This window comes from Rhipicephalus sanguineus, chromosome 1 (assembly GCF_013339695.2).
Source record: "Rhipicephalus sanguineus isolate Rsan-2018 chromosome 1, BIME_Rsan_1.4, whole genome shotgun sequence".
NCBI classification, from domain to species: domain Eukaryota; kingdom Metazoa; phylum Arthropoda; class Arachnida; order Ixodida; family Ixodidae; genus Rhipicephalus; species Rhipicephalus sanguineus.
Window position 1 is genome coordinate 300,955,629 of NC_051176.1, and position 25,317 is coordinate 300,980,945.

The 25,317-nt window shown below is 44.3% G+C and overlaps 2 protein-coding genes across 4 annotated transcripts; one reads left to right on the forward strand and one right to left on the reverse strand.

Moving 5' to 3' along the window:
- The first annotated feature begins 211 nt into the window (after positions 1 to 211).
- Positions 212 to 1,319, forward strand: LOC119379376 (uncharacterized). Of its 3 annotated transcripts, none has more exons than XM_037648690.2 (6): positions 213 to 378; positions 548 to 738; positions 799 to 861; positions 918 to 961; positions 1,131 to 1,151; positions 1,208 to 1,319. In XM_037648690.2, exons 2-6 carry the CDS (start codon positions 604 to 606, stop codon positions 1,257 to 1,259), a joined length of 315 nt encoding a protein of 104 aa, XP_037504618.1. In that variant the 5' UTR covers positions 213 to 378; positions 548 to 603; the 3' UTR covers positions 1,260 to 1,319. The 3 variants fall into 3 exon arrangements, with proteins under 3 accessions (XP_049267913.1, XP_037504618.1, XP_037504619.1); XM_037648691.2 differs by having other exon boundaries at positions 249 to 457; XM_049411956.1 differs by lacking the exon at positions 1,131 to 1,151 and having other exon boundaries at positions 212 to 378.
- On the reverse strand, positions 1,275 to 25,061 carry LOC119379375 (vesicular integral-membrane protein VIP36). Its single transcript, XM_037648688.2, has 9 exons — positions 24,853 to 25,061; positions 21,283 to 21,398; positions 19,752 to 19,866; positions 13,140 to 13,222; positions 10,581 to 10,742; positions 7,882 to 7,996; positions 5,278 to 5,330; positions 5,117 to 5,183; positions 1,275 to 1,815 (listed from the first exon to the last, which is right to left on the reverse strand). Exons 1-9 carry the CDS (start codon positions 24,998 to 25,000, stop codon positions 1,667 to 1,669), a joined length of 1,008 nt encoding a protein of 335 aa, XP_037504616.1. The 5' UTR covers positions 25,001 to 25,061; the 3' UTR covers positions 1,275 to 1,666.
- Between the last annotated feature and the right edge of the window lie 256 nt (positions 25,062 to 25,317).

A 25,317-nucleotide genomic window follows, 5' to 3' on the forward strand; every position in this document is an offset into this window, starting at 1 on the left:
TGCTGTATGCCGCACCGTGGTTGTCCGTAACGGCCGTAAAACCGTCAGAGCTACCGTAGTAACCTAACCGTACTCTTGACCAATTCCCACTTGCGGAAGCGAGAGCACGTTCATAGAAGCTGTGCTTATATAACATAATTTCACTGTAATGTATCTGTCGATAAACTAGTTACATTTGTTTATGCATTTGTTGAGCGTAGCTTATGTTTTTAAATGGAAACGTTGACGGTTGAATGATGATGATGCCTACGGCCACTTCTCAGATGTCTCGGATGCTTTTTTGTGAAGTACCTTCGAAGCTACTTTGAAGCGGAACCGGTGGAACCAACGGTAACAACGGGGCATGGACGGACTGAGTCGGATTGGGGCAAAAAGAGGGTAAGCTTAAGCCAACGTTTTGCTTAAGCGTCAGAAAATATTTGCAAAAGGAAAGGCGATCAATAGGGAAGTAAAAACGGTAGCATAACTTGTACCCGAGGTGTAGCTGCTGTTGTGGTTGCCCTTTCTGTTTTGTCTGCTAGTTTGAAAGCCTCGACCTCTGTTTCAGGTACGACTGCACCGTTGCGCTCAAGTAGATGCCTGAATTTCCGTCACGCCTAGAAAATGACAAGCTCTGCATCCAGTGCTCGTAGCCTCTTCGTGGAGTCGAAGGAGCGCCTGTGTGATCGCATACAAGTGAATGTGAACAGCGTTGGGTCGTTAGCGAGGCAGGTAGTCAAAGGATCAAAAAGTAGCGAGGTAAGACGGTGTATCACTTTCGATGTGCGTGCAAGGAAGCCAAGTGCTTGTTTCTTGCAGACACTGATGCATACTGCCAGGAATTTCGCATTACAAGAGCACGCTTTGCACAACTCCGAAGTGGTAAGCAGAGCGCTTTGCCTGTTTCGCTCATAACTCGTCTGTTCTTTCATTTCAAGAACCTGTGCAAAATGCAGAACCTCGTCACCACCTTGCAACTTCAGTAAGTGTACAAATTTTTCAACGATTATCGATACCGCAGCTGTTAAGGGGTGTCTCAGCCAGTGTCTGACGAGTCCCCCGTGTAAACCTCTGTTTACGTCGTCTCGTGTTGTACGCGTATTCTCACGTTAATGCCCAGCGGTGCCATAATATTTTTTCCTTCTTTGCAGGGCAGATGCAATACAGAAATGGTATGGTCATGGCAGTGTGCAGAACATACACGTATTCACTCTGTTCCCTCTTCCAGCGCCCAGCATGTGGAAGTTGTTAAGGAACAGCTTCACCGGATGCAGTGTTGATGTAAACTACAGAGCCAGAAAAATAAAAGTTCCAGATTTTATTCACATCCTCGTGAAAAACACAGATCATGCCCATAACAATGAATGCCCAAACGTTCTCGATTGTAGCAAGACACAGCAGTTTAATGTGATGAGTGAAACCCAGCTTGGTATATGCTGAATGCCAATGCATTCTGTAAATCACGGCCACTTTATACAAAGCAGCAGCAATGCAGCATTTTCCCATTCACACCCACAGTCTTGCAATCACTCATGAAAGCAATGAAAACATCCTCAAAATTGGCATCATGATGTGTAAAAGTAATAAGAAATAGATGCCACTGTGGAACAAACTCAATGAATGATGAGGCTTCTACTCTGATGATCCTTTTCCCCAAATGAACTTCATATTGGCAGAAAACTTGTTATCAGTAGAACCTCTTTCTGGAAGTTTCCTGTTGTTTCTGGAAGAGCACAAAGCCTACTATGATACACAAGACAAGCCCAAGGATAGCACACAGCACAATGAGGAAGAGCTTGGTTCCAGACAGGGCAGGTGGTGGGTCATCCACGTGGTCTGCGTACAAATAGACAATTACATCAGCTGCACTGTTTTTTCTAGCCTTAAGGCTGAACCTGATTAATATTTCCTGTGTTCTGGTTGGTCAATTCACTTCTAGCATTTCATCATATTACAAATTCTGCCATGAAGGCAAAGATCAATTTACAAGAATGTGAAGTTGTCAAGGTAACCTTCCTGCGATAAGACATTGTCGCATACCAAGACAACTAGGGGAGTGAGCTCAGAATCCAGTGTCCCTCCCCCTCACTATGACATGTACATTAAAGGGGGCCCTCACAACACTTCTGAAGCACTTTTTTTTTTTGTGTGTGGTTTGTTTAAACTGATGGCTGGGGATAATTTTGGCATGGTCTAAGCACCAATATCAAATGATTTAGTATTTTATTCACGCAATAAAGCCACTATATCGCTGCAGACTGCATTAACGCGTAGTGGCGCTCACCAGAACTATTGCGGGTGGAAATGACAGAGAAGCACGCAGGCCTATGATTGTATAAATGCAATGTTAGATTGTGGTGTGGCATCAAGACAGATTGCTATTGGGTTTCGTTTTTCTTTTCTGTGCTTTTTCATTGAACACCAAATAGATGATGTCACAACAATAAAAGATCACCACAACTACAAAGAGGCGCTGGCTGCCATTTTGCCTCTGGCGTTTTTGCTTGCGCGGTTGCGGATGTCCATACGAAAGGCTTCTCTCTCTTCCCTCCTGTTGCTTCTGTACGTTTGCAAGCTGCCTCGTTGTGCATGTGCAGGACGCTCTTGATTGTTGCTGAAGTGGTGCATGTAATCCCCTTCGTTGAATTCATGTTGCTACACCCTTGTACTTCAGGCAGCTTACTGAACAACCAGTGAAACAACTTTGCGCAGTCCCGGTATGCTAGGGGCAACCGTGCTTCACCGCCCTTGTCGTTCACAAATTCCCTTCTTGGAATGAGAGGAGGGAGTGACATGTGTCTTTGTAAGGAACGGCGGACAAGGCCTCACTTCGAAGCAGTAGCGCCCGCTCAAATTCTGACAAGTCAGGGTAGCTCACTTCAAACAGCCTTACTGTGTAAACAAAATGGCGTGGTCAGACACCACATTTTTTGTTACTATGGCAATGGCGTCATCAATACATTGGGCTGAACAGGCAACAATGGTGTGCGAGCTACCCCTATGTAGGAAGAAGATAAAACAATGGACAATTGACTACCCACAGAACCACTATCTTGTATATGCAAATCCAGAATTCCACACAGAAGAGGAAGAAAAAGATAAGGAGTCAGTGTTGGAATGAACATGTGAAAGCAGCATGTCAGGAGCTGGGCCCATATGTTGAATTTGGGCAAAGGACACACAAGAATGGACACTACACAAGAGAAATAGCACAGTGGTTGGGGAAGAAGCTTAGGCACCGCATATGTTCTTTTTTAGGAATACCTCCACCAATGATGGAAAGGAGGGCTCACCCACAGGTGCGGATGGGAAGCCCACAGTCCAACAAACAGCCGATTACAGCACTGGGCGAGATCCTTAAGCAGATGGGCAAATGCCCGTAGGTGTGGAGACATGGCAGCCCTCCACACACCGACCTCCACAGTTACCGCGGATAGGAAAAGGTGTAGATGGTCAGAATGTAGCATTGATGGCAGTGAATCTGAACAAGAGTCTGAACAAAAAAGGAAGAAGAAGACATCGTAGTGGGGTCTCATTGGACTTGGCACAAGCAGAGTACAGCTGCAGTTGGCTTCCTAAATACACAAGGAGGTCGAAGTGCGATAAAGTGGGAGGAGCAAGCAGATTATGGAACAGCAGGTGTCAGTCTGTGCTGTGACAGAGGCTCACTTATGTGAGGAAGAAAGACCTGTTGAGGAGACCATTGGGAAGGCTACAACAGACAGAGCGCAGAACACTGGGGCGGTGGCATTGGAGTGATGTGTGAAGAGCAGCAGTGGACACGAGTGCAATCGGACGGTCAAGAACACGTGGGTGACAGGAAGATTAGTCTGATGTATTCTGGCACTGGCGGTGGTCTATCTCTGGACAGGAGCCCAAGACATAGGGTGGTCCTCCTTCATGGCTTGTGAAGGGATGGCCAAGGCAATGCACGAGCGCTTCATGCGCCTGCATGTACCAGCCCAAGTACCAATCTCGCGCGAGAGGTCTGGGTGCATGCCATCTCAGCCACTCAACAAGGTGGGCACAGCGCACACGCAGCCTGCGAGACTGGTATCACTTCCCCACTGTCTGTCTGGAACCCATGCAGGGTGATGTGAAGGCAGCAGTGCCAGCAGTCAGTACACGACAGCTGGTGCGGCAGCAGGAAACGGAAGAATGGGTGAAAGCGGCTGATAAGAAGTAGTCTATGACTGTGCATATGATGGGGAAGAGGGACATTGCCCAGGAAGGTTTTTTTCAACAATTCACAAGAAAGTGGTTTGTTGGCGGAGGCACGGTCTGGAGCACTATGTACTCAATACTGGAAGGCACACTATGTTGACGCTCTGCAGACACAATGCATCCTTTGCAATGCAGCAGAGGAGACAACCGAGAACATAGTCATCCAGTGTTCGGGCATTCACCTGCCCTCCAAGACAGCATTACTACGGACTGCACTCGGTTTTGTCAAAAGTGAGGACCAGCGTGAAAGCACAGCACGCAAGTGGAAATTGCTAAACAACGGTTAGAACACTGGTGGTGGTATGGGCGCCGCGGTGATTCCTTGGCGGTGCTCTGACAAGTGACGCAATGGAACAATTCATAGAACAATGTGAACACATTTGCTTTTTGTGTGGGTGTTCGTTTATTAGGTGTTTTTTTTCCTATTTTTGAACATTGTTCAGGCTAGCCGCGCATTGAACACAGGCGACCCGATCCAGAGGGTATAGCCAGATCGTCATTGCCTATGTAGGAGGTTTCAGCTCATTTCATTGGCCACACGCTTTATCGTCACAGGCGAGTGCAACGTGGTCATGTGACCCCGCAAAAATAGAGTTGAGGGTTGACTTTTTTTTTCTTGTATTTGGAATTTTCTAGACCAATTAACTTCGGACTGCATGCCCCTATCGCTGCCATTCTTGCTGTACTAATCTGTCCATACTTCAGTCTATGCAACCCGCGAGTAAAAAATGGGGGGGGGGGGGGCTGAATTGTGTGGAGGGCCCCTTTAACCACATGATGGTTCAGGCTTGTAACACCCACATGTATAAAAATACTATATACTGTGAGACATTAGCAGGGGAGAGGCATGGCAAAGTGGACTGGCCGCTTGCCCCCACGGGAAAAATGAAATGTCTACCACTATGCACCATACCTCTTGGTGGTGTAAAATATGATGCAGCAGGCACAATCTTTGACCTATCTTCAGTTTCACCCTGTTTCTGCATGAAAGGAAAAATGACAACATAAAGCTGCAGTTTGAAACCAGCACAGCAAAAGGTTAGGTTTTATTCATAGGTGGAAGTGAATGCATACCTCATTTGGAACATCAATCTCATATAGCTTCATAGAAATGATGTCATGATTATCTGCAAAGGTCACAATAATACCACAGTCAGTGAAGAGTACTTATTTGTATACCACGACAGTGACTTCAAGTTTAGAACTTGTAGGGCAAGTTGGTGCACCTTAAAAAAAAAGGAATAACCTTTGAGCAACCTGACATTGACATTGCGTGTGTCTCGTGTGTTGTTAATGACTTCAAGCTTTCAAAGACTTTGTGTGTCTTATGAAAAGTGAACACAATCTGAAAGTGTAAAGAAGAGGCACAAGTGAACTGCCACTATGTTTACATAGCACTAATACACATAAACTTAAACATGGACTACCAAGGAAGTCAGTGAAAGAAAATAGGATAATCTGACACCAGAACAAAAATAAATGAGAAACTGAAAAACAAATTTTCTGTCCCATAACAGTTGTCCAATCTTAAGAGTATCACTATGTACATTTTGGCAATCAAATGCTGCTACCTACATGCCTGCAAACCTAGGGACTACTAAAATTGGGATATTCACTGCCAGAGGGGAGGGGGGGGGGGGGGGCTGGAAAAAAGTTGAGTGTCACAGAGATGGGCATGCTTAATCAAAGCCACTCCGATGCACGCAGGAAAGGGAAGTCATTCGCCACTAGAGAAAATGTCCTGTTGTACAAAGCACTGAGCATGTATCGAATTCGACATGTCTGCTTGCAGCACTGTGAGCCTGTGAGCGCCAGCCACGCGCCGCTACCCTAGCGCTTCTCACTGTCGACCAGTGGTGCCACGGTGGAACTCAAAAGAACTAGGCCACTCCCGCAGCTTTCAGCGCACGCAGCAGGCCTGCTCCTTGTGCGCTTTAATCCAGCGACCATGGTCATAGTATAGCCCCAATGGTACAATTTTCCAAAATCTTGCAGGGATGCAACAGCCGAAATAGGATTTGGAGCAATTTTTGGAGCAGCAAAATGTTGCTTTTGGAGCAAAAAAATCCAAATTTGGAGCAGGTTACGATAAAAAACCCTGAACTTTTTAGCCCGAAATCCCAAATTTGGAGCAGTATAACAAAGAAGGCTTATTCTTAAAAACGAAAACAAAAATATGTAAAAACCATTCAACATCAGCTAATTCATGCACAGTGCACGTGAACACTGTTATTTCAATATAAGCAGCGTGTTGAGCCACCCCACAGTGCGAACAGTGACTAAGTCCACATCAGCATTTGCAGGACCTGTCAAATAATTCGACAGACACTGGAAATGCTTATGTGGACCTGCGAAGCTGGCAACCTGGAAATTTGGGAGATTCGTAAAGCAGGAGCAAGTGGGGGTAGCGAAAAAAGAAAACTGGCATACGCTTTTGTCTACTGTTTCTGAAGGCCGCAGAAACACCATACACAGCAGCTCCAAATGATTGCCAATAATTTTGTAGGCGTGAGCGATCATACTAGTACTTGTAATTACACGGCGCATGCACGAATGAGTAATTAAGGAACAAAATGTGCTGTGTCCCTGACAGCTATAGTACTAATAGCCCCATCTAAATCTCGACATGCTTTCCCGCAGGACACCAGTGTACTGCGGCAAAAGTGGCTTAAAAAGCGCTCTGCAGAACTATGTCTTTCTCTATTGCGATAGCAACTATATGGACACTCTCGACGAGTTTTTGCCGTCATCTCCCGTATAAAGTCCAAAGTGATAACATATCCCTGGGCATAGTATGTTCTACCGCGGGTAAAAGCGCGCGAATGCGGGCGACGAACGCGGCTGAAGGAGATATCAAACGAGCCGGCCCATCTCCGTCGTCGGAGGGCGTATGCGATAACACCACTCCGCTCGGGAAGCCTGCCATCAGAGCATAGACGAAACGCCCCACCCGTCTTGAACGAGCATGAAAAGACGCGAGAGGGGGCGGGGGGGGGGCTGTCGCTCGAGTAGCAACTTTGAACTTTGATTCTAAGGCCGCGGTCGCGATCGCTGGCGCGCGCGCTATCTCGGCAGCCATCAGCCATCAGCGGGCGGCTCGTATATCCTGCTACGTGCTGCGCTGTCAATGCGAAGACACTGTACAGAAAGAGCATCTTTCCCTGGAGCGGCCGTATTCTCTTACACCAACATTTTGTAGAGTTACGAGAGATCGGATACAAAAGAGTTTGCTGCCAGCCTGACTTCGTATAACATTACAATTTGTTCCTATCGCATTCATTGCTTCGTCCTTGCGGTGAAACTGAGTTTTTTTTTTCGCGAGGGGTTAGGATTAGGGTCTGCGCGTCTGTATTGGATGACAATGCCCACACTGCAGATGACCAACGCGGCCTCCATTTCTTGCTCAAATTTGCGCAACTGAGAAAATTTTAACCTGGTCGGGCATTTTGGCGCAGCGTGGCGCAATTTTAACCAATTTCACGGTTTTGGCTCAGCATGGTGCAAAAATAAGGAAGTGTATCAAATTGGCGCAATTGGCACAGCTGTTGCATCCCTGAATCTTGGCAAGTTGTGTGTTCACAAGGGTCGACACTGTACCATGGTGGCAGTGTTGCGAATTAAGGAAAAATACCCGACCTCTAGATGAGCATTACTAAACACCTATGAAAGAAATGTCACCTGAAAGATCGCCAGTGACTGCAGATGCCCCAAAATAATAATGCGTTGGCAGTTGAACACCCTTCACCGTGAAGCACTCCTTCCAAGCATTTTTTCCTTCTATGTCAGTTGCCACCTACAGCAGCGTAAAAAAGAAAACTAAATGAATACATGGCAGGTTTTGTGGATACAAAAGATTATATACTAGTGAACATTCACAAAAACATAGAATCAACTTTTCTTCGACTGCAAAATCTTGAGAATGCTATGCCGTTCTCCTCTGTACCCTGTTATGCTCACACTCAGATTGCTTGTGCCATCATGATCGTCGATCTCAGAGACTAGTAATATGGGCATGACTAAACACAAAACTAGACATCAAGTAAGAACATGGAGGTCCTGCTTTTACCACATTGTATATAAATGTACTATTCATCACCTTGATGTACATAGGATTTTCTAGAGCACAAATGCGCTTACCTCTACAATAGACAAAGCCTTTGAGGCTCACTGAAAGATGCAGATAAACTCATAAGTGATGTCCAGGCAGGCTTCTAGCACTGCTTCTAAGGGACCACAAAAGCTAAATTGACTAAAGGAAATCCTTGCCACTTAAAAACAAAATCTCTTTTCCTTTGACAGTACCACACCCGATTTGGGTTTACATGACAAAGTTGGTTAAGAATATCTGTAGACATGCAACTGACAAATGGCATGCATTTAAAAAGGCTCATCAATTCTGGCCCTTTTTGCAGAAAGAATAAGCGGCTGCTAACTTGGCTATTAGTAGCCACTCCAATCCAAAACTTGAAGATTACTTCGAAATATCGATAGGAACTCTATTTCCAGAGAAAAAAAAAAACATATGCATTCTACATGTCCTGTCCCCATCTGCCTGTAGGACTTCACTTGTGACTTGGCAGTCTTGCAAAGAAATCTTTTGCTCAAGCTACTTAACATCTGCTGTGGTGGCTTAGCAGCTATGGGACTGTGTGCTAAGCACGCAGGCATGGGCTTAATTCCCAGCAGGACCGGCTGCACTCTGACTGGGTTGACTGCAAAAATGCTCACAAAGATGCCATCATTGCCATGTGTTGGGTGCACAAGAGCACCAGTTGGTCAAATTTTGTGCAGAACCCTCTAATACAGTGTGCATCAATTATATCTAGGTTTTGGTTGTTAAACCTCATACTTTAACAAATTTTAAGCTTAAAAAGGGTTACACGATGCATTTCATATCAAATTTATTTAGTGACTTGTGCAAAGAATACATATGTTTTAGAAATTACTTACTGGGGTTTAATGTGTCGAAACTAGTATACAATCATGAAGCACATTGCTATGTGCACACTGCAGATTAATTTGACCACTTGGGGTTCTTTAATGTTCTCCCATTGCATAATACAGGGGCATTTTTGCATTCCCCCCCCCCTCAAAATGTGGCCGCCATGGCTGGTATGCGATCCAGTGCTTAGTACAAGTGCAATGCCATACACACTAAGCCACCATCGTGGGTTAAAATACACTGCATTAACATGATGGCGTTAAAAGACCTCGTTTCGCAGAAATTCCGGTGTCTGCGCTGTTGTCCGTGAGCGAAAATTCGAGATAGATGCAAATCAAGAAATAAAAAATATTCAGTTTGAGAGGAAATTGAACCCAGGACTTCTGTGTGGCAGGCAGGTGTTCTACCACAGAGCTACGCCGGTGCTCAAAATTGCTTTGGAAAAAAACACTATATGAATGTTATGTAGTGTGTGGAGTGTCATTAACACAGGTAATATTGCGTGGCAGAAGTGTAGAATCACATTAGGCATCAAAACATGTGAATTGCACGAGTGGTTGGTTTAAAGGCCCACCAATTGCAAAGCACACAGGCGTAATCAATTATCATTATCAACAACAGTATCATTATGTGCAGCTGCGCTGGTGCACGTGTTGCCTCACAGACGCGTAATGGGTACCTTGCCAACTCGCAAAAGGAAGAATTATGTCGTAGTGGGCGCTTTGCAACTGTACTTGCAGTAGGCATTCCAGTATGGTTTGAAAGGGCCTATTTAGAGGCGCACAGGAGTTCCTTTCTTTGCAGAACAGTTTAGGTGTCCACTGGGAAATGAAGCCAGGCTAGCGATTGAGAAGGCGATGCGAACAGAGTCCCATTACGCTATTGCATTCTACTCTTGAAGGTGAAGAGCAAGCGTCCTCTAAGTTTTCTATTTATTCATTTACCTACATATTGGCCAATGGGTGTTACAGTAAGGGGGGGGGGTATTTATATACAGCAATAGTGCACATACACATACATAGCAAAGGTATCATGATGCAATCAATATCACATTGCACATAGTAAATGAAATAACACTGCATCATGAAGCTTGGGTAAAAGGGTATTTATAACCTATATTACACCATTAGTTCAAATGCAACCAAGATGGTTATCAACTAGCAATCAGCACCAATTCAATTTTTCTCATTGTCTTCAATTCAGCGGCCCTTATCTGTGGCTCTTCCATGTAGTATGTTTGCAAGATGCCTGAAAAGCCTTGCTATGTTCTACAGTTCATAAGGGCCTTCTTTCAGTGGCGCTAAACGAGTTGATAGTTCCGTGTTCTACATCCTCATCTATTGTACCTTTTGTGCCGTTAATGCCCGCATCCAGTTTAACCCTACCTTGCATAGGTTGAACAGTCAAGGTAAAAAATTGCAGAAGGCACACTTACTGTAAGGACATCATTTTCATAGCGGATGACAACATGAGTATCATGATCAACATTTCTAAATTTGGCCTCACACCCAGCTAGTTCAGTGTGGGTGCCATCCCGGTCATGGTCGTATGACAGTGATCCATTGTTGACCATTGCAGAAATATAGGGGTGACCATGCTACAGGAGAAGAGATAATCAAATGTCAGACTATAACACAGTAAAAAAACACATGCACATTACCCCCATCACAAAAAGCATTAAGGAACTGTCAATCAGCTAAATCTGAAACGATGTCTGCCAAGGTGTACAGCTCACGAGGATGCAAAAGAGCTAGTGTGCACTGGCAACCATACCAGTAATTTTGCAGTGACCACATGCAACAATAAGTACCATCTATGTAGGTTCAGTATGACCAAAATTACCAATTAAGGCATGTAGGGTTTCAAAGAGCACGCATGTAGTACTACACTGGGTGCCACTTCACATGAATGTAGGAAAATATGAAACATTAAGCAGACACCCTTCAATCAAGGCCAAAAGAGCAAATATAAAATATCTTTCGGTCCTTGTGATATTACAGGTAAGCTTTTTATTTACTTACCTAAATATCAGCAATAATACTATTACTGACAATGTTCTTGTGATCAAGAAATCAGTTAGTACAGTACTCATCAAATGAAATGCAAAAATTTAGTTTAAGTAATGCACATACTTTTGTTTCTAGCGTCTACAGTTTGGCATAATTTTGGCTTGATCAGAGCCAACATTACCGGCGCGATTTGCAGCGATATGACGCGGTTATCACAAGCATAGCGGTCGGTATACTTTTAACCTGTCAGTACTCTACCTGTCTAGCTCGCTGCATAGTTGGTGACAACATTGCTAAGGAGACAGCAAGCGATTTTTGGCTATTTTTAATAACACAAAAGTGTTACAAGCAGTGCAATAATATTTGCTCATGTTGACGGGAGCTTTGACAATGGATCAGCAACGTTTTCAGACCATGTTGAAGAATGATGCAGGGCCCCTTAAAGGTATGTGATGATGTTTTAAAAGTAACTTAATTTTGAATTAAAATTACTGCTTCATATTAGCCTTCTACAAGTCATTTTTAAAGGCCCTTCAAATGCACAAAACAAAGGGCTGAAAATTTTAAATTTAAAATGTAAGTTGTTCGAATTATTTGCAAATGCAGTATATGAACAGAAAATGACTTCGCACGTAGTGAATGAAACAAGTGAACTAGTGCGTTTGATATCCGATTAATGGGCATACGGTAATACAAAGCAGCATCATAGTATTAATTAAAGATTACTGCTTTTGCTTATTCTAGTTCATTACGTGACCTAATGTGAAACAAGCAAGCACACAAAGCTTTCTTGAGACAGGCTCATTTACAGCAAACTTACACCAAAGCTTCCACTAGCATTTGAGACAAGGTAGAAAAGCAAGTTTTTTGTAGCACATTTTTCAATGTCTGGAAAAGCTTAAACTATTAAACCATACTATCTCAGGAAACAGGAAAAAGCAACATAGTTTCAGAAGCTGGTGGAAAACTTTATTATGAGGTGAGGTAACTTTTTACTTGTTTAATCACCTTTTGCGTTACTCAGCAGGATTCATTTACACGCACAAGCTCAGAAAATGGAACACTATAGACCCTGTATAGAACAAACCTTTGAAAAAATTGTGGACTTAATATCAAGGCTATGGTGCAGAGGGCAGCTTGCAAAGCCATCTTGAACCAATAAATCATCTTAAGAAAATTATCACCAAAGCACTAAACAGAAAGGTGATCAATTGTCCAACTGCAATTGAAGGGACATTAAAGAGAAAAACGACTTTTCTCATATTAGTAAATTACTCTTTCACAATTCCAAAATCACCACGCTTGCCACAAGATGCTTGGCAAGTGATAAAACGTGCAAAAATAAAATGCGAGTGGAGACACCACCTTGAAATTCCCGCACCAAACGTCGTGACATCATAGATTTTGATGGCATCTACTAGGTCCTACATAGTTCCTACTCAGTAAAAATGAAGTACATAGTCTTCTGAGGGGGCCATAGACTTAACAGACCAAGTTTCAGGAAATTTCGTGTAGCCAATGTTGCCAAAATACTAAAGATACACTTTGAAATCCACACGTCACGTGCAGTGATTCAGAGCGACATTTAAAAATACTATAAACTCAGATCTTGATTTTCACATTATTAATTAACCTGTGATGGTGAAGTTAATGGCAGAGTTATCAGTGTACAACTTATCAATCTAAACTGATTTATTGTTTTACTTTACTATCATACATATGTACAAAATCGTACTTGCAGTTCCCTGCATGCAATGTTCATAGTTCCGATTTCAGAAATTTGCAAAACAGCCACAGCGATATAAATGTAAGCACATCTTCAGTCACATCTAATGAAGTCACTTGTGCAAAATGCTAACTGCAAGAGAAGCTCAGTTCAATTTTCTACCATGCATATGAACAATATATCAGCAAGACTCATCTGCCAACTCCAAACATAGCTCTACAAAATGCACTCTCACAAACATTGACAGAAGAATGCTTACATTATGTGGGCCATTTTGGTTGGCATATGTGTCAAAAAATATTCCCAAACCGGAAAATTTATCTTTGCTACCAAATACTGGTCCTGTAATAAACAAGAATCCACTCAATAAATAGTGACACAGAACTGAAGAAAATGGAAAGCACTCAGACATGAAAAGAATCAATTATAAAGAACTAGGCTACTATAAAGTTATAGATTCGAGATAGCCACAGAAAAATGTGAAATGAGGACAGAAATATCTCTAAGGTTTCTAAGTTCCAACCCCTGTTGTACCAAGGGGTTCACACCATGGCAGTTCCTGATGAAGGTAAAATGTAGGGTCAATGTGTATGCGTACCACGTCAGTACGTATACACGTTGGGGAGCACATCTGCTGCTCCAAGTTTGGTTTGCAATGGCCACACACTCGTGAACCTTGCAAATACAAGCAATCTGTTGTGTTTTTGCACAACTCGTATCGAACTTCCTTAAGAAAGTCTATGGAGTTGCAATTAATTTCACATCTACTGTAATGCGAAAGAAATGGGCAAGGCCCTTATATGCTACAAATAGTTCAGACTGCAGTGGTCATCTAGGAGCTGGCCACACTGTGCATGCGAGAGTGAGCCAGGCAGGCTAAAGCCCCTTGATCTAGGAAAGTAGCGACACTTTCCACTGCACACATTTTCCTACTCGATTCTCCTTGCGCGATGGCTGTGCGCAATTCGCATGGCACACTTTTTTGGTGCTGAAGCTGCGAGGAGCAGGCGACATGCTGCCTGCGTGTCACCACTGTGCAGCAGTGAAGCACGTCTTCTTTTCCGCAGAAGTGCATTTCAGTTGACCATGAGACCGGTTTTTTTTTTTTTTTTTTTTTGAGCAGGCTGCAGCGAGGCCCTCCGTTTCCCCGGGTTTGCAGCAAAATTGGGACCGGGTATTGCTCGAAAACATAACCCTTGAGCTGCAAACTAGCAGGCACAGCAAACGACCACCTCTGTTTACTTTCAGTAATTCACAGTTCCTTGCACCCTGCTTTTTGTATGTTTCATTAATTCGAAAACCCACTTAACTCGAAGATTTTTCACAGTACCGGTGACTTTGCATTAACAAGGTTTTATTGTATATGGATGGGGCGTACTGATGCAAAAAGAGCTTTGAGGCAAGTTCTACACTTCAGGCACTTTTTCCTGCCACATGATAAGATGCTTTATTGCATGCATCTGACCTAGTATCTAGAGCGAGGAGAACAGCAAGGGGTCCCGAAGGGCGGTGAGATTGGATTGGATAAACTCTTATTGGGTCCTGCAAGACACAGATCACTGTGTCGCGGGCCGCTCCCACGTGGGGACTGAAACCCTCAGCCGCTTCGTGGGCTTAGTGGACAGCCCAGAGTTGTCTGCCAAGGACGGGCTGTGGATTGCCGTCTCCCATCTGGCAGAGGTGATGTTAGGTAAATGAGCAAGTTTGACACGCTGCCAGAGCATGTGGTCTAGTGAAGCTATTTCCCCACAATGTGGGCAGAGATTACTTGGATATAATTCAGGGAAAATGATGCTCAACATTTTCAAGCTAGGATACGTCTTGGTTTGAAATTTCAGAAACTTCAGAAATAGCCTTAATGCAAGTGCTTGGGGCCTAGTGAGATTTTTGTGAGGTGGAGGGAAAATCCTCCTGAATAGCAAGCTCGTTATATGTTGTGGGAATTTCCCAGTTATCCCCTTCACCGTTAGAATGCATGCCAGGGGAGGCGCGGTTTACGAGGCCTTGCACCGCCTCGTGTGCTGCTTCACTGAGGTTGGGAGGGGAGTCTTTGATTTGTCCAAGGTGAGCCGGGAACCAACTCGGCAGGTGATATGTGATTTCCTTGCCTTGTAGTAGTATTCTTAGTGTTTCTTCTGAGACCGTGCCCTTTGCGAAGGCCCGTAGTGCTGCGCTTGAATCACTGTAGATAATTTCGATATCTTCTATGGTGAGAGCTAATGCAATGGCAACTTGTTCCGCTATAATTGGGTCTTTCATCCTGATCGTCGCTGCGTTGACGACCCGGCCAGTCCCATCGATCACCACAGCCGCAAAAGCCTGCCGACTGGCGTGGGAAGCCGCATCGACAAAGGCGACCTCTCTTTGCTCGTTTGAGACCTGATCTTGCTAGTCTTCTGTTAATGTTGTGCTCTGGATGCATGTTTGTTGGTATAGGAGATGCCATGACGTTTTCCCTGATCTTGAACTTGTGTCTAATCTCCATTGGGTGTTGGTCCAGCTCCTGCACAATCTTCCTCCCCGACCTTGTAGTAGATAGCTTCACTAAATGCGCTCTCTCTTGTGAATACCAAGCTCTAGAAGACACTCGGTGCTGGTGTGTATGGGCATTCCCAGGACCCTCTTGGTAACCTTCCTGAGGAGTGCACCAAGTTTGTCGGACTCTGCTCTTGACCAGTCGTGTGTTGCTGCCTCATACGTGAAGTGACAAAAGACGAACACATGCATCAGCCTGATGAGGTTGAAAAAAATTAAACTAAAGTTGGGACACACACTACAGGGTTCGTACAGGTTTCAAAGGCAAAAATTCAAGAATATTCAAGGACTTTCAAGGCCCTGTCACGGGTTTCTCAAAAACTAAAATACAGCATCCAAAGGAGGATTTTTTTACTATAACCTTTTAAAATTATGACTAATATTATTGCACTTATAATATACATATATTCTTGTTATACTGCAGAAATGTCTGGCCTAGATCACATCTAATGTAGTTCGCAACGCAACAAATGTTCGAAACACCTGCTGAGATTTCTATAGTACAGCTCAGACCACTTATAACGTAACCGCGTACAGTGCAGTACCGGCTATAATGCGGTTTTTCCTGACTCCCGTTTACTCTCCCATAGAACTCCATGTATACGCATACCGCTTATTGTGCAGACCCCCGAGATGAAAGACCGGTTATAATGCGGCTGCCGGAACATTCTCAGAGATGCGAGGGTGCGAGCGTGCTTCTCAGCGGAGATGCGGCGACGGCATTACAAAGGAGGAGGGGACGCGGAACGAACGAACAAGGAGCGGGGAGAGAAAAAAAAAAGGGATGGCTGTGGGGGACAGCAGCCCGGCGCAGGTGCGTGGTGTGAGGAGGGGGAGCGGTTGCGCGGCCGACGGAGAAGCCTTTGCCCCCGTCGGCCGCTTGACATGCGCGCTTCGTCGTTGCTTCGTCGTAGAGCGCAGATATTGCGCGTGCAACCTCGATTCCCCCGCAAGTAACAATGCTTTGAGACGCGATTGAGCTTTCGCCTTTGCCACCAACAGGCGGACTTACAAGCTTGAAAGACTTTTTCAGGATAGTTGCCGCGGCTGTTCTCCCGATCGCGAACCGAAACTTCGTTTCACGCGTGATGCCCTCGGTTTAGCTCGCAAGTGCGATGTCTTCTACTCCCGATCTCCGTGTTGCCTAGGGCAAGCTTCTCGCGGTGGCATGCCAAGTTGCAACGCGCACGCTAGGCCTAACGAGCGCTAGCTGCCATGTCGGCGGCCGCGGACTACAGAAGTTGCGGTTTGGTGCCGAGTCAATGAAACATTTTGCAATTGTTGCATTTAGAAGGGGTGACTTACATCTTTTACGAAAACGCGGGCGTGCGTGTGAAACACTCGAGTGGTGGTTTGTGGTCGCCACCGTTTTCGACATCGCGGACGCGCAGTGTGTTACCGCGGCGACTTCCCGTGACGGCGCATTTTTTCCGCGTTCGTTATGTCGGCACCGCAGGTCCGCGGACGCTAACAGTTCAACATTTTCAAATGTAAGCAGATGCAAACTTACACCCCAGTCGCATGCCACGATAGTCAGAATCGCGCGCCTGCCTGTTGGTCATGTTTTGTACACGTGCAACCTTTCAAAAATGTTGTTTTGGTTATAGTGCAGTACCGCTTATAAAGCAGATATTCGCGACTCCGGCGACTTACGTTATAAGCGGTCTATGCTGTATTAGCTGGGCTTCACTTCATTGAGTGTATAAGTTTAGTGTGCGCCGCTTGCTTGACAGGGGAAAAAGCAGCATAAATGCAGGCGACAGAGTGATGTCATGAGGAGGTAAGTAGAGGGAGAGAAAGCAAGACATTGCAAATGGACAGGTGGGCAGCAAAACGAATGATAGGACAAGGCATGAAGAAAGCAGTGCAAACACCTGGAGGATGTGGGCGCCGTAGCCCCAGTATGTGTGTTTTGCTTCATTAATGGTGCTTGTTTGTTCCCCATCCTGCAAAACAAAGTGTGTGCGAATTTGCACCAGTGTATTACTTCTGAAACGGAAAGTTTGCTGGATTGACGCTAATCTACTACAGAAAGCAGGACGTATTGTGGACATTAAGACTTCACCGCTCTCTAAATTCAAGGGTTTTCAAGGGCAGATAAAAATATTACAGGACTTTCAAGGGCCTTGGAAATGTACCTTTCAATTTCAAGGGCTTCAAGGAGCTGTATGTGCCCTCTGACAAGTTATCCCTCTATTCTCCTCCGTGTAACGGTATCCCAACAGTTCTTTTTTACAGGTCGTGCATACACGTCATTGTGCAACACAATGCCATTTGGTGGCGCCTTCAGCCACCATATGACGGGCCAACTAAGGTCACCCACCGTGGAGACAAGCATGTCACCACTGGCACATGCGGCTGCCAGGAGGTCATGTCACCTGACTGTGTCAAGCCAGCTCACGCTGATCGTTATGACATGACATTGCCTCCTTTAACCAAAGCCCCACTGCCTTCAGGGCTTCTAACTACATTGACAGCTAAAGCTCCAAAGGTGTCCACGCTACACACGCACAGCGAATGGTGCTCAAGTGCCTTAACTCGTCTTAATCTATAGCATCGTACCTGCGTAAATGCACAGCGCATTGTTTTGCAAGTTCTTTGGAGGGCTGCACCGTAGCAGCCATCCTAATGAGTTGCCTGATGATGCATTGTGCACTTGCATGGGCACAGATTGAGACACACTGGAGCACTTCAGCATTATCAGCTGCATGTGCATCATGTCCGGTCACCAGTGTTGCAACGAGGGTATGTGGAGGAGAATAGAGAGGTGACTGACTCGTTAGCTAGATAACCTAACTATAGAACCCAGTTTTTTTTTCTCCTTTGCTTCCCTTCGGAGCCCTGCACCGTTGCTCTTCACTCTCATCAGCGACTACAAGATAAACTTGTTCCAGGCAATGCCAGTGACAGGCCTGCCTGATTTGGATTTGCTCACGCCCTGGCAGCGTGACCAGATTGTAGATGGCCAATACAAGACAATGAACTCTGACAAAGCACCTACTGGAGGTTAACTAGTGTGTTATATGTTTGCCATAAGTGATCATTAAAAACTACAATAATTTATGTACAGGTATGCACAGTTGTTTGCGCAGTCCCGTGAACAAAAACATTACGAATAAAAATAAACAAAAAAAGTGTTAAACACCAGAAAGTGTTAACCAAAACACTAACAACAATCAAGCAATATAACACTCAATTCTAGCTAAAAGAAACTTGCTCTTCAATTTTATTACTTCATTCATTACCAGCCAATGTACTTTGTAAACAAGACATCATAATCTAACATATGTCATAAATTTTCTGACTGGTTTCTGTCAATACTATGCACCTGCATAACTATTAGCCTACTTATTTTCCATGTCACAATTGTTATGACTGACAGTCGGTGGCGATGCGCTGACCATGAGAATGGACGAGCGATGCGTTCTCACACTGCTAGAACACCTGCATCCATCCTAGAAACGGCCGACCATGGGAAGAATCTCGACCTAACAGAGGGACGTCCAAGGTGGTGACGTTTCCACAATGGGCCACCTGGACTTAGATTGGTGTGCTGACGGGACGACCTGACCTGTATGTTTTGACAGGAGTCGCCGCAGACCCTTTTCTACCCTTCTGGGAAGAGGCAGATGAACATGCCCGAGTAACCTGTTTCCCGACTAGCCCCACAAGTGTGTCGTTGACTGCCGGACGTTTGTTGTTTCAGGAGTGCAACGACCCCTCAGCGACAGTGAAATGGGCTGTGCCATGGTGGGTGGTGTCGTGTGTGTGATTGGTGGTCATCAGGAAGGAGGAGCCAGCCTGAGGGGTTAAAACGACAGTACTAAGTGAGAAAAGGGGCTCTGAGCCCTCGGTAACAGGCTCATCCAGTTCGCTAGTCGAGGAACTCTTACCTTGTCACTATGTAATTGAGTGTACAAAAAGTGCCAGTAAACATGCTTGTTATCGTTTTCCCAACTTGCTAGCATCAGTTCCTCAACCCGGAGACTCGACTATGCTACCAAATGGAGTCCGGGTACGACGCTGCCCTATCGTAGCAACAACCTGGTTGTCGAGGAGGGACAGATCAAAATATACCGGTCGCAACATAAATCGTAAGCAATCATTAGGGAATTTTTCCAGGTAGGCTCATTTAATATGCCCAAGTGATCTGAGCAATCTCACAACTCAGGAAATTTTAACCAATTGCCTGCTTGAAGGTCCATGCACACAGTTGCACATGCCAGGAACCTGTCATCGAGACTCAGATCAATATTGAAGTATTATGTGCCTTGTTGCCACTGTACAGTCTGACAAACACAAATGCTGGTTTTTTTCCCCCAACAAGTGCACTTACCCAATTCCAAAGCTTCTTTTGCATACCAAATTGCAAAGCCATCACCATATAGGTCCTTCCCAGTGCCATGGACTCTGAAGTGCACATGCATTTCCCAGTTTTTGGATTTGCATGGCTAGAAATAGAATTCACAACAAAAATCAGACAGCTTCAAAAATAATAAATCATGTACCAAACCTCAGCATGAGCAGTTCCAAATATATGTATTAGTGCATATTTGCTCTGTAATGACCATTTGCTCACATTATGCCTTGGAGAGAACAGAAATGATCTATGTTAAAAAGACTGGGCGTGAAAACACAGACACAAGAGAGTAGTCAAGACACCACAAATGCCGACTTGCAACTCTTGTTGTTAGTCAGCGTTTGTGGTGTTTTGACTTCTCTTGTGTGTCCATGTTTGCACACCCAGTCTATTCAACATGAATACCTACGAACTAGCTCAGCTCTCTGTTAAAAAATGAAATGATCTAATCACACTTCAAAAAGAAGTGAGGGTAACAATGTATGCAAGAGAATGATGTTTCATTAACAGACGTTTCCACTTAGATTAATCACAAGTTGATTGGCTGGCTGGTTTCAAGATTTAAACAGTAACCCTCACATTCTAAAATTACCCTCGACTCAAAGCTCTTCCTATGCTCTACCTAGTTGGGTACCATGCCACTCCTCGACTAAAGGAAAGGCTATGCATGTTAAGAGCTGCCACAAAACGTCAATGACCTCTGTTGGGGAGCAGTGCTGCGCCATCTTTCTTGAGTTCAGGCATGTTGAAGGAATGTTCTAGAACATGAAGGGGTGGTGGTAAAACTGGGCTACAGGGAAGTGCAGAAGGGCAGATTCACTTCCGCAGACTTTTTTCATAAGCAAGGCTCATCATATAATACTGTCAACTTGGCGAAATTTGTTGCCACAGTCACTATCTCCGTAATTAACCCTTTCAGATGCCACCTATGATTAACTGTCTGTATATACGTCAAATTGACACAACATTATTTCAAGACACTCGATATTCTACTGGAACAAAAATAATGTTATAATGTGCTGATTTAAGCGTTTTACAGTAATTAGTATTAATTAAATTAAAATTAAATATATATTTCTCCTTAAGTAGTTTATGCTTTGTTTTTGCATAAATAGAAGGAAATCTCAGGCTAGAAATATAGCGTAAACTTGTTTTTGGTCATGTTCACTTCAAGCAAAAAAAAATTATACTTTTGATGTGGCTTGCGGAAAGCGGCACGTCGAACAACTCAATGAACATGGTAGTACCTTCAGCAAAATGATCATATGCAACAGTATACTGCAAAATGATGTGAAATGAAAGCACATTTATTAGGCAGGAGGTTCAATTTATCCAAAGCACAATGTATCTTGCTCTTTCTTAGCCACTAGTCGATGCAACTAGCAAAAACAAGTGGTGTACACAATTGTGCATGAAGCATCTCAAAGGGTTAAAATCTGAATGATATCTTAATACATGCTGTTGAACAAGACAGGTAAACCAGACAATAAAAGCATTTGCCACCTACCATATTGTTCCATATTGCACCCTTTGCACTCTGCTGATCAGGTGTTAGTCGAATATATGAACCGGTCACCATTGTGTGACCTAAGAAGTCCCAATTTGGAATAGTCATACCTGCTCCTGCAAGGAAAGAACAAGAACCTTGTCACCATGCCTGCCAGCCACAATAAGATATAAGTACAGCAAAACATCATCAAAATATGTGGTAGGTTCATGTCATCAAGGTGGAAATCTTAGAAAGGGCAACCAACTCTCAGTGAGGCTATCTGGTGGGCACTGAAAGGGACAGATTCCTATTTCAGGTTTATTGCTGCTTCAAGTGCTATAAATCCTGTTGTTGTGGTTTAATGTCTCAAAGCAACACAGAGGCCATAGGAAACCACCAGCAATGAAAATGTGCAAGTCTCAAAGGTAAACTCCAGTGGAATATTAGACCACATAAAAAGCCTACTAGATTCAGATAGTGCACATATAATGCAGCCTCCATGCAAATCATCACATTTTAATTAACAAGTTGATGTACTGTTAGAGTTCGCAAGAGTTGTTGTTTTGGCACTGAAACTGGAAAAAACATTGCTATTGGCCCTCGCTGGCAAGAGTGATGCGTTGGGTGGAGACAGCCACAACTTCGAATAAGGTTCATACAAAATATTTTACTACAAATTCAAGGTCAATTTAAGACCGACCTGGACTGTCCCGGTTCGCTTCAAACCCATTAGCAGCGAAGCACTAGAGCACAATGAATTACCACCACCCACACACAAACAGCAGCCAGTACCAAAGGACTTTTTTAATGTCTGGAATTTTATGCTCCAAAACCATCGAAGGACTCAGCAGAGTCTTCCGTGCCAACTGCATCGCAGATGCTCATGTGCGCAGGCAGCCGTACTGATTTTGACATTGGAGGTCACTGCATGTTATACTCAATTACAACCTAAGAAAAAATGTCAGCTCCGCCCACCACCATCGCTGTCCCTCCCAGACATAATTTGCATAAATGCTTCATCCAATTGCACGTCCTCATTTTTGTGACATCAAGCACTTCTCGAGTGTTTCAGGTAGTCGACTTTGCCATACACACATTTGCGTCACTGGTTTTAGGCCAGAAACTTGAACATGCCGGTAAATTTCATCAGGAGTTCTGACATCACTGCTCGGCCAAACTTTAGGCAAAAACGAACGTTTTAACTCTCAATGTGCGTAGTATTTACATTAGGCGAGAAGAAGTACTTCGAGCAGAAATCAGCCAGCATGACTGTCTTTCACAGGGGAAGGGCAGGCGCGCTGCGGTTCTATGGGCAGAGCTGAGATGTTTTCTTAGGTTGCATAGTTAAATGTTTAACGTGTTAATGTTAGTTGAAGCTAGAGGTTACTGGATGCTAGCTAAATTATTATTGCTGAATTCAGCGGAAAGAAGTTGTGATAGCACAGCATGTTCTACTGCATGTATATCTGACTGACAATCTGCATGTGATCCATGTGATGTCACATATCAGCATATATATCTGTACATCGGCACTGAATAAAGACATTCTATTCCTTGCCAGGCTAACTAATAACATTATGTTATTACAGCAACCATGCCAGAGTTGGCCCTTAAACATAATTTCAGCACACACTTCATTAAAGAGATTCTTCTTGGGAGTAATAATAATAATATCTGAGGTTTAACGTCCCAAAACCACGATATGATTATGAGCGACGCCGTAGTGGAGGGCTCCGGCAATTTTGACCACCTGGGGTTCTTTAATGTGCACTTGAATCTACGTACACGGGCCTCAAACATTTTCGCCTCCATCAAAAATGCAGCCGCGGCGGCCGGGATTCGATTCCGCGACCTTCGGGTCAGCAGTTGAGCGCCATTACCACTAGCTTCTTGGGAGTGCATTATCGGGCATTTTGGTACGTACAAATAAATCCAGGGGCCTTATTTTAAGACAATCACCCTTGGAGTTATTGCCAAAATCTTGCTTTCAATGCTCACTGATTGGGTGGTTCAGAAAAGGTGGCTGAGTGGTCGCCTCAATCACTGGACACAAGATTCTACGTCAAGCAAAGCGACACTCTCGCCAAAAATGATCATCTCAGAATACGGCCCCAGAAAATGTCACAGAATGGCAAAGCGGTATCATCTTAACAGAACAATGCAATTGCCGCTGTACATGGGTAAGGGCACTACACGTGTACATGGGCAAAAGCAAAATAAAAGCGGATTGTGTGGGATATATAATTGCAAATCATAAACTTTGCTATAACACATAACAGCTGCTAGCTACAGCACTTCAATTTACACAAGGTGCATTCTGCTCTTGTGCATTCATTTGCTGCAGTTTGCATTGTTGCATACACTGCTTAAACCGAAAGATACCATGCCAATGAGCAAAAGGCACCACAGAAAAACTCAATCAGCGCTAACATATATAACATACCAGATGCCATCTGAACCAGTTATCCTGTCGTTCAATACCCATAAATAAAAAAATCACAAAAATTTAGCTTCAACTCATCGTGATGAGTGCACGAGCACGCTCGCTCAACATTGGCACTAAAAGGCGAATAGCAACACCACAATTGCGCAAAATGCGTTCTCGAATGTCACGCATTCAAAAGATTTCTAGGGCAGAACAAGTACTTTTTAAAATTGCAGGCTCAAAGGCATGCTCTATACAAATAATAATAAATGATCAAAAAGCTTTGCCAAAAGCAACAATCTGTACGGATTCTGTAGCCGAAGGACGCCGCAGCTCGCTACTAAAGCAGGTGTTATATGCGCAGAAGTCGCACACGCTGACGTGTGTACCACACGTTGACAACACGTATCACGCGGCAGGAGTAGTTGTATCACGGTAAAAAAGACGCCACGCAGCGCCCGCTGCAACATGAAACCGTGCACTGCTGCTGGTGAACGCACAAGGAAGCAGCGCGAGAAAGGTCGCGTTAAGTACAGCGATGTCCTTTCCCCGCAGGAACAGCAACCATTTCCTCTGAGCGACTTCTGTAATTTTCTTGAAAGTGAACTGATGAAATCAGTACAGAAAAAAAAAAAAAATAGTGACTTGCACTAAGTGAAGGAGAGCTGAAAAAGTATTTTATACAGCCTATGTGTTGCATGCGACGCAATTCCAACCATAAAACTTTCTACGTTTACCGGCAAAGCACTCACGCTACGAACGCGTACATAACTCAGCTTAGCCTGCAACGTTTCCTTAAACGTCACCGTTATTTCACAGCCATTTAGTTACAGAAATCACTGCCACGGTCTTCATTCTTGGCGCACCGGTCCCAGTTAATATGAAGATTGTAAATGATCCAGGATTTAAAGCGAGCTCCACCCCTATGTCATTGACCGGCGATCGCAAAACAGAAAGAAAAAAAAGTTTCTCTGTCGGAGTCACTCAGCGCGGCGATCGCACAGGCAACGTCTGACAGCTCCTACAGAAAAGCCTCATATTACGAGTCAACGATCAGCAAGGGTGATGCTTCCAAGGCAACTCTAGCGCATGGGCCGGGTGAAAAAAAAGATAACTCGTTTCAGCAACACTGCCAACTGCGTAGGAACGTTTAGAATGCATACCTTGGTAAGGTTTTACCAGTGAATGCTCTTTCTTCATGTAGTCTTTCGTGTTCCATTCCGCCGCTGCAAACAAATTCTCTTTGACTTGAAATAATATTCCAAACAGGAATAAGCACAGCAACCGCCACATTATCTCCAGAGGTGCCATGATGAACTTCGCAGGGCTCCGACTCGACTTGGCACTCGCAGCACTCGCAGCAGCAGCGACCACCCCGCCTCCGCCACTGGTGCCGAATACATCATCGTCGAATACACGGCGCCAATAAACATGCGTAAAAGTAATCGTGTTTAAAATTTTAGTTGTGTTTTTAATGTCACAGAGTGTTTCTCGCACGTGTAGGTGCTGTTTGGTTTAGCTTTTGGTTCAGCAATACTTGGCCGCTGTTTTTAGCGGAGCGCTTACAGCAGCAGAAGTGCTTTAACAGATAACGGGTTTCTCTGCCTTAATATTCGTACAAACGTTAT